This window comes from Trichomycterus rosablanca, chromosome 3 (genome assembly GCF_030014385.1).
Source record: "Trichomycterus rosablanca isolate fTriRos1 chromosome 3, fTriRos1.hap1, whole genome shotgun sequence".
In the NCBI taxonomy this organism is placed as follows: domain Eukaryota; kingdom Metazoa; phylum Chordata; class Actinopteri; order Siluriformes; family Trichomycteridae; genus Trichomycterus; species Trichomycterus rosablanca.
The window spans coordinates 17,063,870-17,079,129 of NC_085990.1; the positions used below are offsets into that span (position 1 = coordinate 17,063,870).

General features: G+C 41.5%; 2 protein-coding genes across 4 annotated transcripts in view; both read left to right on the plus strand.

Moving 5' to 3' along the window:
* The window catches only part of rps19 (ribosomal protein S19), a 505,685-nt gene that overhangs the window by 415,158 nt on the left and 75,267 nt on the right, over window positions 1–15,260 (plus strand). The gene's annotated exons all lie outside the window — the stretch shown is intronic.
* Window positions 1–15,260, plus strand: part of cadm4 (cell adhesion molecule 4) — a 433,110-nt gene that overhangs the window by 407,751 nt on the left and 10,099 nt on the right. Inside the window, exon 7 of the mRNA XM_062992793.1 lies at window positions 11,336–11,464. Coding sequence (XP_062848863.1) covers window positions 11,336–11,464 — 129 coding nt within the window. The remainder of the gene's footprint in view (window positions 1–11,335; window positions 11,465–15,260) is intronic.

Genomic DNA, 15,260 nt, shown 5'->3' on the forward strand with positions numbered 1-15,260 from the left:
CTGACTGTGAGTCAGGCCCCTTTTCTAATACTCGTGTGACTAAACTGGTACAGATTTAAACAGACACCCAAATATCTTGGAGACTACTTTATGTTAATGCCTATAGAACTAGGTGTTCAACAAGCTCATGGCAAGTTGTCCACATACTTTTGGCTTCATAGTGTAGGTCTGTACTGCATAACAAACTAACATGTTAATGTATGTCCAGTTGCTGTTTGTAAACCATTTGTATGTCTAACCTATGTCCATGTCATCCCTTCATAGACAATGTATCTGTGCTTGTCACCCCCTCCTCCCATCCTGAACCTTCATCCCCATCCTACTCCCTCTACCCACCAAAACCAGCAGGTAAATACCCATCAATCTCACAAAATCCCTTTCACACTGTTCCTCCATGTTTTCTTTTACTTCCATCTTCTCCTACTTGTCTCTTCATAGCTTCTTCTACACTGTCTTAAAATTGTGGATCAGCTGTATTCACTGATTTATTGAAATAAATAGCCCAGCACTTTGTGAGGTCGATCAGTTTGGTAGATACTGTCCACAGAACAATACAGTGATCTGTTCATAAAGAAGTACAAAAGACAGATACCAGACTATCTTAAGGGTAGTAGTAAACACACATAAGTGCTCAGTTTTGTCCAGCATCCTCAAGTGGGCACAATGTAATTACAGCAGCAATGCCTAGATCAGGCTGCTTTTCAAAACCCAACAAATAAGAAGGTCCTTATAACAATAGCTACTAAATAAAATGGTCATTCAGACATGAACAACATTTTACAAGTGCAGGCCATGCTTTCAACTGTAGTGAATGAAGAGTGAGACTGTAAGGAAAGGGAGGGGAACTGGGGTTCAAGGTGGCTCCCTCTTTGTGAATGGGCAGCCAACCCTCCCTCAGCTTTTTTTTTAGAACAAAAACATGAAGAGCTGTGGAGAGAATGGAGAGGAGGAAAAAAGGAATGATGGGTAAATATATAAGCAGTTAAGAGTTGGGAGAAGTTTTGCTGTAAATCCATTTCAGAAGTCAGTGGATATCACAGAAAACGATGTTCATGGATTACCTATATCCACTGTTAATTAAAACGTGTTTATGGGGGTGCTTAGCAGTAAAAACACACTAGCACACCAGAGCTGAAATCTCAGACTTGTAAGTTTGAATCTCAGCTCTGCTACCAGCAGGCTGGACGCCTATACGGACAATGATTGGCTCGTCCGTCAAGTTGGATGCTGTCAAGTTGGAAGTTGGCTGATAGATGGGGGATAATGGAGATTAGTGCATGACTCTCTGTGTGCGAGACTGAGCCCCATATGAACTCGTCTCGTGCGGGTAAAAGGATGCATTAGGCTACTGCACACTTGTTTGGGGGGGCTTAGAATTCAGGAGTGGAAGTCAGCATCAGTAAAGAGGAAGCGAAATGCAATCGGGTAATTGGATATGACTAGATTGGGAGAATCCAATATAGGGAAGAAGTCCTTACTGGAAAAAAACAAAAAACATATGCTTACTTCCCTACAAACCAGCAGAAAAACTAGTGGTCTAATGAGCCCAAAGTGAAATGTTTTATGATGAGGCATAACATTATGACCTAATATTGTGTTGGTCCCCCTTTTGCTGCTCCATGCGCAACAAACTGTGATGCACTGTGTATTCTGACACCTTTCTATCAGAACCAGCATTAACTTCTTCAGCAATCCAAGCTACAGTAGCTCGTCTGTTGGATCGGACCACACGGGCCAGCCTTCGCTCACCGCGTGCATCAATGAGCCTTGGCTGCCCATGACCCTGTCGCAGGTTTACCACTGTTCCTTCCTTGGACCACTTTTGATAGATACTGACCACTGCAGACCGGGAACACCCCAAAGGGCTGCAGTTTTGGAGATGCTCTGACCCAGTCGTCTAGCCATCACAATTTGCCCCTTGTCAACTCGCTCAAATCCTCACGCTTGTCCATTTTTCCTTCTTCTAACACATCAACTTTGAGGATACAACTTTTACTTGCTGCCTAATATATCAGTCTGTATATCTGTCAGTGGTCATAATGTTATGCCTGATTGGTGTATGTGTGGTAAATCGGCCAAGTAATGTATGAGGGTGGTTGCATCATGTTGTGGAGATGCTTTTTAGAAGCAGGTGATAGTCTGGTCTGCATTAATTGGAAAATAAATGCTATAATATACAGTGTAATTGTAGATCTCTTGTAGCCAAACATCTTAAATTAGAAAGAAGTTTTGTCTTTCAATTTGACAGTCACTAAAAGCAAAAATAAAGGCTTTAAAATAAAGACACATATTGTCTTTGAACATCCTGATTTTGAATGTATTAAACACAGCTGCTTTTTTAACTGATCTGGCAGTACTCTGGCAGTAAAACTGGAAAGAGTAATCATTTAGACTTATTCAATTTAACTACCAGCTGCAGTATTAAGCTCATTTAACTTTGACAGAGACACTTGTGTTCCAGTAGCATTTAATTTCATGGCATAGTCTTTTTTTGCAGGTTGTTGAATTACAACCCCAAATCAGAAAATGTTGGGACAGCATGGAAAATGCAAATAATAAAAAAAACACAGAATTTCAATGATGCATTCAGGCCTGCATCACATTCAAAAAAACGCTGGGACAGTAACACATTTACCACTTTGTAATGTTGCCATTCCTTTTCACCACACTTAAAACACGTTTTGGCACTGAGGAGACCAAGTGATTTAGTGTTTCAGGTTTTATTTTGTCCCATTCTTCTGCAGCCATGCCTTTGCAATGTTTGCAGCATGAACGTCCCTAGAAACGATGACGTCTAAGATCTCAGTGTACTTTTCTGCATTAATGCTGCCATCACAGAAGTGTAAATGACCTTTGCCAAGGGCACTGACACAGCCCCATACCATGACAGACCCTGGCGTTTGGACTTGGATAGTTATTTCTGGATGGTCTGGAGCACACAGCGTCCATTTTTTTTTTTTAAAGACCTAGAATGCTGATTCATCTGACCACAATACACGTTTCCACTGTGTGTGTCCATCCTAGATGGTTAACATTCTTTTTTGCACAGTAAAGTGGCATTTGTGCATGTAACTCTGTATTGTAGTGCATGACAAAGGTTTGCCAAAGTAATCCCTCACCCATGTGGTTATATCAGCTATTGTTGAGGGTGGTTCTTGATGCAGTGCCGTCTGAGGGATCGAAGATCACGGGCGTTCAGCTTAAGCTTGCGCCCTTGGCCTTTACACACTGAAATTCCTCCCGATTCCTTGAATGGTTTAATGATATTATGCACTGTAGAGGGAGAAATATGCAAATCCCTTCCAATCTTTCTTTTAGGTACATTGTTTCAAAACATTTCAATCATTTTCTCACACATTTGTTGACAAACTGGAGATCATCTGATCATCTTTGCTCATCACAGACTCAGCCTTTTCTGAATGCTGCTTTTATACCAAACCATGATTACAATCACATGTTGACATCACCTGTTTGGAATCACATCATTATTTTTTTTTACCTCATTACTAGCCCCAACTTTTTTTGGAATGTGTTGCAGGCCTGAAATGCAAGAAATGGAGGAATATTAACAAATGAAATGAAGTTGAGCAAATAAAACATGAAATATTTTGGGTTCAAACTGTCTGCAGTTAAATAAAAGTCAAAGTAAATGTAAGGAACACTGCATTTGTATTTTATTTGCATTTTCCTTACTGACCCAACTTTTTCTGATTTAGAGTTGTATATCTGACCATTTAGATGGCAGTTCTTTCAACAACATTGTTTCCAAGGTCAACCATCAGATAAAGTGTCCATAACCTAAAGCATAGTTTGCTCCTCAAACACAGACAACTGTGTCCCCAAACGTGCTCGATCAGGTGGTGGGCTTTTGTATTACGTGCTGTGCTACCCAAGTACCCCCCCCCCCCCACACACACACACACCCCCACACCCCACACACACATACACAACCTATCACCTGTGTCTTTTATGTCCTTGTTCTATCAACCATGATCACTTTTCTGTGGTGTCTAGTCAGCTGTTTTTACTTTTCCTTGCTGTTATCTGAGTGTGTATGTGTCTGTCTGTCTGCCTCTTTCTGTGTATGAGAGAACACTCAGCGAGAAATGGAAGGTGAGCGAAGGGTAAAGAGGTCCTGAGAGGGCAGTTTGGTTAAACGACTGACTCTAGTGTCAGTTAGATTGCCCTCTGGTCAGACTCAAGTGGCGTTTATGGTCTTGAATGAGCGTTTTCACTACACACACACACACACACACACAGCTGAGCACACAATGTACTTCACATAATGGCATTTATATTTAATGTTATACATATTTTAGTCATCAGACTCAGGTCAGCACAGCTGCCAAAGATCTGGCAGGGAAGGACCTCATTATGTAGCTCCCTTATATTACCAGAATATAAATAAAGCTGAATCCTAACAATACCATAGCCATCCATAGCTGGGAGTCAAAGCACGGGCAAAGGTGAAACTTATGATTTTGTCACACAAAGAACATTCCAAAACTGCCATTCAGTAATTATTATAAGTGACCATAAGGCATACAAAAGAGCAGTTGGTGCCAATGTCAATGGGCATTTAGTTGCCCAGTGGTGTTGCCATAGCCACAGTAATTTTTTGCAGAGTGTAATTACAATTATCTCTGCACACACTGTGGTCTGCAAACAAGCTCACTCATGCAGTAGAAAAAAAATACACTATATAGACAAAACTGGGAGGACACCAGACCTTAAGCTTGTTGGACCTTCAAGTGGGCATTAATCCACCTTCTGTATGTTTTGGGGAGGTATGAAGAACCCAGTGCACCCAGAGGAAACCCAAATCGACATGGGAACATATTTAAAACTCTTTACATGATCATAACAAAGATGCATTTAAAGAATAAAAGAAAACTAGTTGCAGAATAACTCAAATGCAGCAGGAACAACAGCTGCACCAAGAACAATAAGCAATAATTGACTCTTTTACGGTGGCATGGTAACTAAGTGGGTAGCACTGTGGCCTCACAGCAAGTAGGTGGGGTGGCCCAGGTCCTTTCTGTGCTGAGTTTGCATGTTCTCCCTCTGTCTGTGTGGGTTTCCTCCGGGAGCTCCGGTTTCCTCCCACAGTCCAAAAACATGCATCCAGGTTAATTGGAGACACTGAATTGCCCTATAGGCGAATGGGTGTGTACGTGTATGTGTGTGTGTATGTATGTGTGTCTGCCCTGCGATGGACTGGTGCCCTGTCCAGGGTGTTACTGTGTGCCTTATGTCCATTGAAAAGCTGGGATAGGCTCCAGGAACATATCCAAAACTCTTTACATACCCATGTTTATGTGTGGCGCTGACTCTTAACAGAGACCATATTTGGGTAGGAGTTCCATTTAATTTGTACACACACTCTGGCATCCACCCTGCCTTCATTTATCAGAGTCACAGTGGGTCTGGCACCACATAAAAACACAAGGCAAGAGACAGTAAAACACCCGGACAGGGTGTCAGTTTATTGCTTGGCGCCACACACTGCCACTTACTTTAACATATTAGACATGGAGGTAGAGTTAAAGTCAAACGTTTGACACGTCCACTATATGGAAAATACATGGAAATCCTTTGTACTTCTTAAGTTTAGGTGTTTCAGCCACATCCATTGCTAGCAGTTGTATAAAATCAATTATATAAATTGTATGCTTTTACAACCTCAAATCAGAAAAAATTGGGACAGTATGAAAAATGCTAATAAAATAAACCTTACATTAACTTTGACTTTTATTTGATTGCAGACAGTTTGAACCCAAGATATTTCATGTTTCATCTGCTCAACTTCATTTCATTTGTTAATAAACATCCATTCCTGCATTTCAGGCCTGCAACACATTCCAAAAGAAAGTTGGGAGGGGGGCAATTTAGGGCTAGTAATGAGGTGGAAAAACTAAATAATGATGTTATTCCAAACAGGCGATGTCAACAGGTGATTGTAATCATGGTTTGGTACAAAATCAGCATCCAGGAAAGGCTGAGTCTTTAATGAGCAAAGATGATCAGATGATCTCCAGTTTGTCAACAAATGCGTGAGCAAATTATTAAAATGTGCATATGTGGATTTGCATATTTCTCCCTCTACAGTGCATAATATCACTAAAAGATTCACGGAATCAGGAGGAAATTCAGTGCGTACAGGCCAAGGGTGCAAGTTTAAGCTGAACGCCTGTGATCTTTGATCCCTCAGACGGCACTGCATCAAGAACCGCCCTCAACAATAACTGATATAACCACATGGGTGAGGGATTACTTTGGCAAAAGTACTTTGGCAAGTACTACAATACAGAGTTATATGCACAAATGCCACTTAAAACTTTAATGCGCCAAAAAAGAAGCCTTATGTTAACCATCTCCAGAAGCGACAACGACTTCTCTGGGTTTGGAGGCATCTAGGATGGACCATCACACTTTGGAAACGTGTATTGTGCTCCGGACCTAAGACGAAGAGGACCATCCAGACTGTTATCAGCAACAAATCCAAAAGCCAGGGTCTGTCATGGTATGGGGCTGTCAGTGCCCTTGGCAAAGGTAATGTACACTTCTGTGATAGCAGCATTAATGCAGAAAGGTACATTGAAATCTTAGAGCAACATGTGCTGCCTTCAAGACGTCATCTTTTCCAGGGACGTCCATGCATTTTCAACAAGACAATGCAAAACCACATGCTGCACACATTACAAAGCATTGGCTGCGGAAGAAGAGGGTACAAGTACTGGACTGGCCTGCCTGCAGTTCTGACCTTTCCTCAATAGAGAGTGTGTGGAGAATTTTGAAACGAAAAATGCGTCAACGACGAACCCGTACTTAAGACGTGTTTGCAGGAAAAATGGGACAAAATAAAAGCTGAAACACTAAATCACTTGGTCTCCTCGGTGCCAAAACGTCTTTTAAATGTGGTGAAAAGGAATGGCAACATTACAAAGTGGTAAATGCTTTACTGTACCAACTTTTTTTGGACTGTGTTGCAGGCCTGAAATGCAGGAATGGATGTTTATTAATAAATGAAATGAAGTTGACCAGATAAAACATGAAATATGTCAGGTTCATCCTGTCTGCAATCAAATAAAAGTCAAAGTAAATGTCAGAAACTCTGTGATTTTTATTATTTGTATTTTTCATGCTGTCCCATCTGTATTTTTCTGGCAACAGTTTGGGCAAGATCCTGTTCCAACATTACTGTGCCCATGTGCAAAAATATGGTCCGTAAAAGGATATTTTAATGTATTTAATGAAAAGGAACTCATTCATTCCAAAGCAGGTATTATTTGGAATGAATTGGAATGTTGATTTTAGCCTGGCCTACTCGTCCAACATCACTGCTTGTCTTTAGAAATGCTCTGAATGGGCACAATTCCTAACGCACCCCAAAATCATGGAGCTCTTCCAGAAGAGTGGATGCAATTACAGCCATGAAGGACACCTGTCTATAGTTTTGAATTTTGATTTCCAAAAAGTACACTGATCAGCCATAACATTAAAACCACCTCTTTGTTTCTACACTCACTGTCCATTTTATCAGCTCCACTTACCGTATAGAAGTACTTTGTAGTTCTACAATTACTGACTGTAGTCCATCTGTTTCTCTACATGCTTTGTTAGCCCCCTTTCACCCTGTTCTTCAGTGGTCAGGACCCCCACAGGACCACCACAGAGCAGGTATTATTTGTGTGGTGGATCATTCTCAGCACTGCAATGACACTGACATGGTGGTGGTGTGTTAGTGTGTGTTGTGCTGGTATGAGTGGATCAGACACAGCAGCACTGCTGGAGTTTTTAAATACCGTGTCCACTCACTGTCCACTCTATTAGACACTCCTACCTAGTTGGTCCACCTTGTAGATGTAAACATTAACATTAAAACATGTAACATTAAAACCACCTCCTTGTTTCTACACTCACTGTCCATTTTATCAGCTCCACTTACCATATAGAAGCACTTTGTAGTTCTACAATTACTGACTGTAGTCCATCTGTTAGTCTTCATGCTTTTTAGCCTGCTTTCACTCTGTTCTTCAATAGTTGGGACCACCACAGAGTTGATATCATTTGGGTGGTGGATCATTCTCAGCACTGCAGTAACACTGACATGGTGGTGGTGTGTTAGTGTGTGTTGTGCTGGTATGAGTGGATCAGACACAGCAGCGCTGCTGGAGATTATAAATACCGTGTCCACTCACTGTCCACTCTATTAGACACTCCTACCTAGTTGGTCCACCTTGTAGATGTAAAGTCAGAGACGATCGCTCATCTATTGCTGCTGTTTAAGTTGGTCATCTTCTAGACCTTCATCAGTGGTCACAGGACGCTGCCTATGGGGCGCTGTTGGCTGGATATTTTTGGTTGGGGGACTATTCTCAGTCCAGCAGTGACAGTGAGGTATTTTAAAACTCCATCAGCGCTGCTGTGTCTGATCCACTCATACCAGCACAACACACACTAACACACCACCACCATGTCAGTGTCACTGCAGTGCTGAGAATGACCCACCACCTAAATAATACCTAAATAATACCTGCTCTGTGGTGGTCCGGGGAGAGCCCTGACTATTGAAGAATAGCATGAAAGTGGTTAACAAAGCATGCAGAGAAACAGATGGACTACAGTCAGTAATTGTAGAACTACAAAGTGCTTCTATATGGTGTCAAAACACTTTGGAAAGATCTTGAGTTTTAACTTGAAACATGTGCTCCAGTTATTCAGCCACAGAAATCGAACAGTTGTATAATTCACTTAAACTGACTGACATGACATATTCGTCTTATACAAGTGTACTGTATGTAAACTTTTGACTACAGCATTAAAATAAGGAAACGTCTAGGCTGTCGGCGGCTGAGCGTTCGCTGCCGGGTCCTCATATCGGAGCTGCTTAATTTTTCAACCCTTATGAAATATTGCTCAGCAGTCCTCTAATGAAATCTTTCACGTCAGCCTCTTCCCGTCTGCCTCATTGTCTCCGTCTTGTCTCGTCTCAGCCGTGCCCACTCTCGTCTCTCTCCCTATCCCTGGTGCACATATCTCTTTCGCAAGAGCTATTGCTACCTTTGTTTTCTATTGCCGGTTTTCCTACTTTTCATATTTATCAATTTTTTATATCATTCTTCATGATTCTGTCTCCGCAATCCTATTTTCTTCCCACCACCTGCATCTCCATCATTCTCAGTTTTGTATGAGGCAGATGATTAAATATTCCTCTCCCTATCCGCTGTTTTTTTTTTTTTTTTTTTCATTCAACACAAGCTTCTCGATTATGATCAGCCCATTTAAACACCATTAAATATTCAACAGCGCTCTCCGGCTTTACAGTGAAGGAGAAGAAATATTCCACTACTTTTTTAGTATGTGGACACGTCCTCTTGGAATGCTTTTCATAAGATTTTGGAGTGTATCTGTGGGAAATTGTGACTATCTATATAAAAAAAAAAGCCCCTGTTAATAATATACACTGCTATACACCTCCTTGTGTCTACACTCACTGTCCATTTTATCAGCTCCACTTACCATGTAGAAGCACTTTGTAGTTCTACAATTACTGACTGTAGTCCATCTGTTTCTTTGCATGCTTTGTTAGCCCCCTATCATGCTGTTCAATGGTCAGGACCCTTACAGAACCACTACAGAGCAGGTATTATTTAGGTAGTGGATCATTCTCAGCACTGCAGTGACACTGACATGGTGGTGGTGTGTTAGTGTGTGTTGTGCTGGTATGAGTGGATAAGACACAGCAGCGCTGTCCACTGTCCACTCTATTAGACACTCCTAACTAGTTGGTCCACCTTGTAGATGTAAAGTCAGAGCTGATCACTCATCTATTGCTGCTGTTTGAGTTGGTCATCTTCTAGATCTTCATCAGTGGTCACAGGACGCTGCTCATGAGCGCTGTTGGCTGGATATTTTTGGTTGGGGGACTATTCTCAGTCCAGCAGTGACAGTGAGGTGTTTAAAAACTCAAGCAGCGCTGCTGTGTCTGATCAACTCATACCAGCACAACACACACTAGCACACCACCACCATGTCAGTGTCACTGCAGTGCTGAGAATCATCCACCACCTAAAGAATACCTGCTCTGTGATGGTCCTGTGGGTGTCCCGACCATTAAAGAACAGGGTGAAAGCAGGCTAAAAAGATATGTAGAGAAATAGATGGATGACAGTCAGTAATTGTAGAACTATAAAGAGCTTCTATATGGTCAGTGGAGCTGATAAAATGGACAGTGAGTGTAGAAACAAGGAGGTGGCTGATCATGAGTGTATATTATATTATATTGCAGCAGTTTAAGGGAGGTCTTTTCCTGTGCACAAAGCCAGATCCATAAAACAAAAGTTTGGTGTGAAGGAAATCAGTGTCTGGAGACAACCCTGACCTCACCCCCACTGAATATCTTTGGGATGAATTGGAATGTTAATTGTGAGCATGGTCTTTATCAGTACCATCAGTACCTGACCTGGAAGTATAATAAACGACAAACAAAATTGGTCTGGCACAACATTATTATGAATATTACAGTAAGTATAACTATTAAGGGACAGTAAGCATTGACTTGGCCAGAACACTTTGGCCAAAAGTATGTGGACACTCCAATGTTCAGCCAAACCTATTGCTAACAGATGAATAAAAGCAATTATATTCTTTTATGCTTTACTGGCTCAAATTTGGCCGCACGGTGGCTGTGTGGGTAGCACTGTCACCTCACAGCAAGAAGGTCCTGGGTTCCATTTCCAGGTGGAGAGGTCTGGGTCCTTTCTGTGTGGAGTTTGCATGTTCTCCCTGTGTCTGGGTGGGTTCCTCCAGGAGCTCCGGTTTCCTCTTACAGTCCAAAGATGTGCAAGTGAGGTGAATTGGAGATACTAAATTGTCCGTGACTGTGTTTGACATTTAAAAACTTACACTGATAAATCTTGTGTAACGAGTAACTACCTGTCCTGTCATGAATGTAACTAAAGTGTGTACAATATGACATTAAAATACTAATAAATAAATATTGGCTTAATTGCCATAGAAACCCTTTAAAATATTATGAAAGCCTTACCAGAAGAGTGGAGGCAGTTCTAACTGCAAAGACAGCAGGCAACTCCAAGATAATCTTTATGCTTTAGTTAATGATCAGGTGTCCACATACGTTTGACCATGCAGTGAATTCAGCTAGTACTCTAAAGGTTTAATCAGTGCTGGAATTAAACTCTGCAGGAGGGCAGATCTGCATGAGCAGAGTTAGGTACCCCATTGGTGGATAATGCAGTCAGGTGGGGTGATTCAATCAACAATCTCTGTTGTGGTTCTCACCATCTTCTTGGTGTATGTATGTTTACGGCAGACCCCGGGGCGGTGGTGGAGACCCACAGTGCAGTACCGTATGCAGTCATAGGAGGCGTACTGGCTTTGCTGGTCTTCACCGTCATCTGCGTGCTCATCGTCACCATCTGGTGTTCCGTCCGGCAAAAAGGTAAGCTGCACTGCATATACAAATCCAGAATATCTCACAGGGCTAGCGGCTGTGTCCCAAACCACATTCTACCATATTATTGATCTAAATCATATGACTTGAAAATAATAAACTAGGACTTAATAATCAGAGACAGTCATAATCTTGTATTAAAAGAGGTCTTTTTATAGAATTAAGACATGTCCAATTACTTTTTCCGTTCGGTTCTCATTAGCCAATGACGAGTCACTGCTATTTTTCATGGTTTGGGTCAGTGGGTGTGTAGTAAGGTGGTGCCATTGTGGTTTAGTCCATAAAAACATCATTTGAGAGATTTTGAAAAGCCCTCATCTCAACTCCAGCAAACATACACCAATCAGCCATAACATTAAAACCACCTCCTTGTTTCTACACTCACTGTCCATTGTATCAGCTCCACTTACCATATAGGAGCACTTTGTAGTTCTACAATTACTGACTGTAGTCCATCTGTTACTCTGCATGCTATGTTATCCCCCTTTCATGCTGTTCTTCAATGGTCAGGACTCTCCCAGGACCACTACAGAGCAGGTATTATTTAGGTGGTGGATTATTCTCAGCACTGCAGTGGTGTGTAAGTGTGTGTTGTGCTGGTATGAGTGGATCAGACAAAGCAATGCTGATGGAGTTTTTAAACACCTCACTGTCACTGCTGGACTGAGAATAGTTCACCAACCAAAAACATCCAGCCAACAGCGCCCCATGGGCAGCGTCCTGTGACCACTGATGAAAGTGTAGAAGATGACCAACTCAAACAGCAGCAATAGATGAGCGATCGTCTCTGACTTTACATCTACAAGGTGGACCAACTAGGTAGGAGTGTCTAATAGAGTGGACAGTGAGTGGACACGGTATTTAAAAACTCCAGCAGCGCTGCTGTGTCTGATCCACTCATACCAGCACAACACACACTAACACACAACCACCATGTCATTGTCACTGCAGTGCTGAGAATCATCCACCACCTAAATAATACCTCCTGTGGGGGTCCTAACCATTGAAAAACAGGGTGAAAGCAGGCTTAAAAAGTATGTAGAAACAGATGGACTACAGTCAGTAATTGTAGAACTACAAAGTGCTTCTATATGGTAAGTGGAGCTGATAAAATGGACAGTGAGTGTAGAAACAAGGAGGTGGTTTTAATGTTATGGCTGATCAGTGTATTTTAAATGAATTGGAATGTCGATTGTGAGCCAGGCCTTCTCATCCAACATTAGTGCCTAACCTTAGTGTCTTTTGACTAATTAGACCAACTGAAATCATTTATACGCTCCAAAAGAGTGCACCAGTTTTGTCTGTACAGTGCCCGGTCAGGTCAGTGGTGGGCTAGTGGAATAGACCACTGCATTAACCAGCTAATAGGCTTTTGTTACTTATACTATGCTGTTATATAGGGTAAGCCATAGCCTGGTGGTTAAGGTACTGGTCTAGGAATCAGAAGGTTGCTGGTTTAAGCCCCACCATTGCCAGGTTACTGCTGTTGGGCCCTTGAGCAAGGCCCTTAACCACTTAATTGCTCAGACTGTAACTGTAATGTAAGTCGCTTTGGATAAAGGTGTCTGCTAAATGCCAAAAAGCACTAACTTTTTCAGCACTGACTCCGCCCACAGCCTTTCTCTCATCACTCAGCTCCAATTTTTCTGTCATAAAAGTAGTGCACTACTATTCATATCTCTGCATTGTTACAGTGCAGAGATAAAACACCCCTAAACCAAAGAACCCCATTGCTATCCTAATACTACAGCCATTTATAACTGTAGGCACAGTGTTCTTACTAGAAAATGCTGTATCTGCTTTTCATCAGACATTATGAGACCCTTGGTGGCCAAAAACATAACTTAGATTCTACTGTGCTCAGTTTGGCCCGACAGATGGATGAAGCACACCTGGACAGATCAAAAGTTACAAGCTACACCTGGAGAACACTTTAAAAGTATTCCTGGGACTCAGCTCTGGGCTGAGACCTTTGACCTCCTGACTTTCTAACTCTCTGTAGTCCCTCAGTCAGTGAATGGTAGCAACATTCTGATGCGATAGCTGTTGAAGGCATTCTTCAGTCCCAAGTTTTGTTTATGTCAAGCATGGCAGCTTTCTGGTTGTCTTGCTGCTACTGGTTTTCTAAGTTTACCTGTCTGGTTCCTGTGGTGAGCCTTTAAGCTGTACTCACTGGTGGACTGAGTAGCTGGCAAAGTTGCATTTTGCTCTTTTGTTTTATTTTTGAGTCCTTGTGTTTTCGGGCTTTTCCGCTGCAGTGATACAGAAGCCCATCTTTTCTATTCTATTCTGTTCTATTTTTCAAGCTTGATTCCCTCGTTTATGATTTGTTTGTCTATTGTTTTTATGTTGTTCTCAGCAACAGTATTACTCTGCTTGGTTAAGGCTCCTATAAGTGGGTTCACTCTTTGACAGCTCAGGTGGGGTTACATCTGGCGCCTCTTTCGCAAGGCGCTCATCATCATATGAAATTATAACAAAAGGGTTTGCTGATCAGCCGGGTGATTTCTTAAATATTTGCACTGATGTTTTTCTTGGCTAGCAGTGATTGGCTCTTTGCTACCCTCCTTCAAATTTCATTTTTGCCTAGACTCTTCTGTTGTGGAGTCTGGAAATGTATGTAATGTAAGTTTTGCTGGGATTTTTCTGGAAAAGTTGTTGCTGATGCCTTGATGCAGCCAGACCATTAGAAAATATTTACCCAAGTTTCCTATATTTGGAGATCCTTTCTCCTACTATGGTTCAGTGAAGTCCTAGAGCCTGAGACCTAGACATGAACCATTTTAGACTGATTTTACAAGTTTGTGTTGTCACTTGTAGGATAGTGTCCCTGTTAAAATCTCATTATGATTGCTTGACTTGCTGGTTTACATAAGTTAAATCTCTTGATTAAATAGAAAAGTGGTATAAGAGTAGGATAACTTTGTCACCTGTGTTTTTATATTGTGTTTTTTTTATACATATGTTGGTCTTAAACAGTCCAGTGCAACCAGTATGCGATAACAGTGGTCAGGTGTCCACAAACTTTTAGCCATGTAGTGTACATAGTAAAAACTCAAAGTAGTAGGCCTTCTAATGGTTAAAAAGAGTACTTAGAATGTGGTTTGGAAAGAAGAGAGAGATAAAATCTTTGACACATCTCCTGGCTCTGCCACTTCCAGTCTGTGATATACTGAGATGAAGGGAATCACAGGTGGTGGCCTGAGTGTTTTATAGGCCTTTTAGTAGACTATATTAGGCCTCGTCTATGATGAAATGCATTACTCTTTCCCTGCCTCTTTTTATGTCTACTGGCACCTTCAATCATGCCCCTGTGCCACGGACGATAACGCTTAGCAACACAGTAGGACAGGATTCTACCTCAGATCTGAGTTGCCCACCTGTCTGTCAAACTCAGAAAAGATTATAGTCATTACTTGGAAAGAGCATGGCTAGATTTTGACATACTCACGTTTTTACATTTCAAATACAACATACTATATGGTCAAAAGTATGTGGACACCTGACAGTGTCTAACTTTAACCCGTAACCCTAACCCTAAACCCTAACCCTGTCAGGATATTTGTGACCATTTAAAGAGGTTGGCATTAATATGGTGAGGGAATCATGAATGGGCATAAAATATGGCTCATAAAATATGACCAATGTATCAGTCCTTTCAAGCATCAATACCAGTCAGTTTAAAAAGGGTTTCTCAATGCACGACTACAAATAGTTTAGTCTTTCACCATCTACTACTCATAATATTGTGAAAAGATACAGGAAATCTAGAGAGATCTCAGTC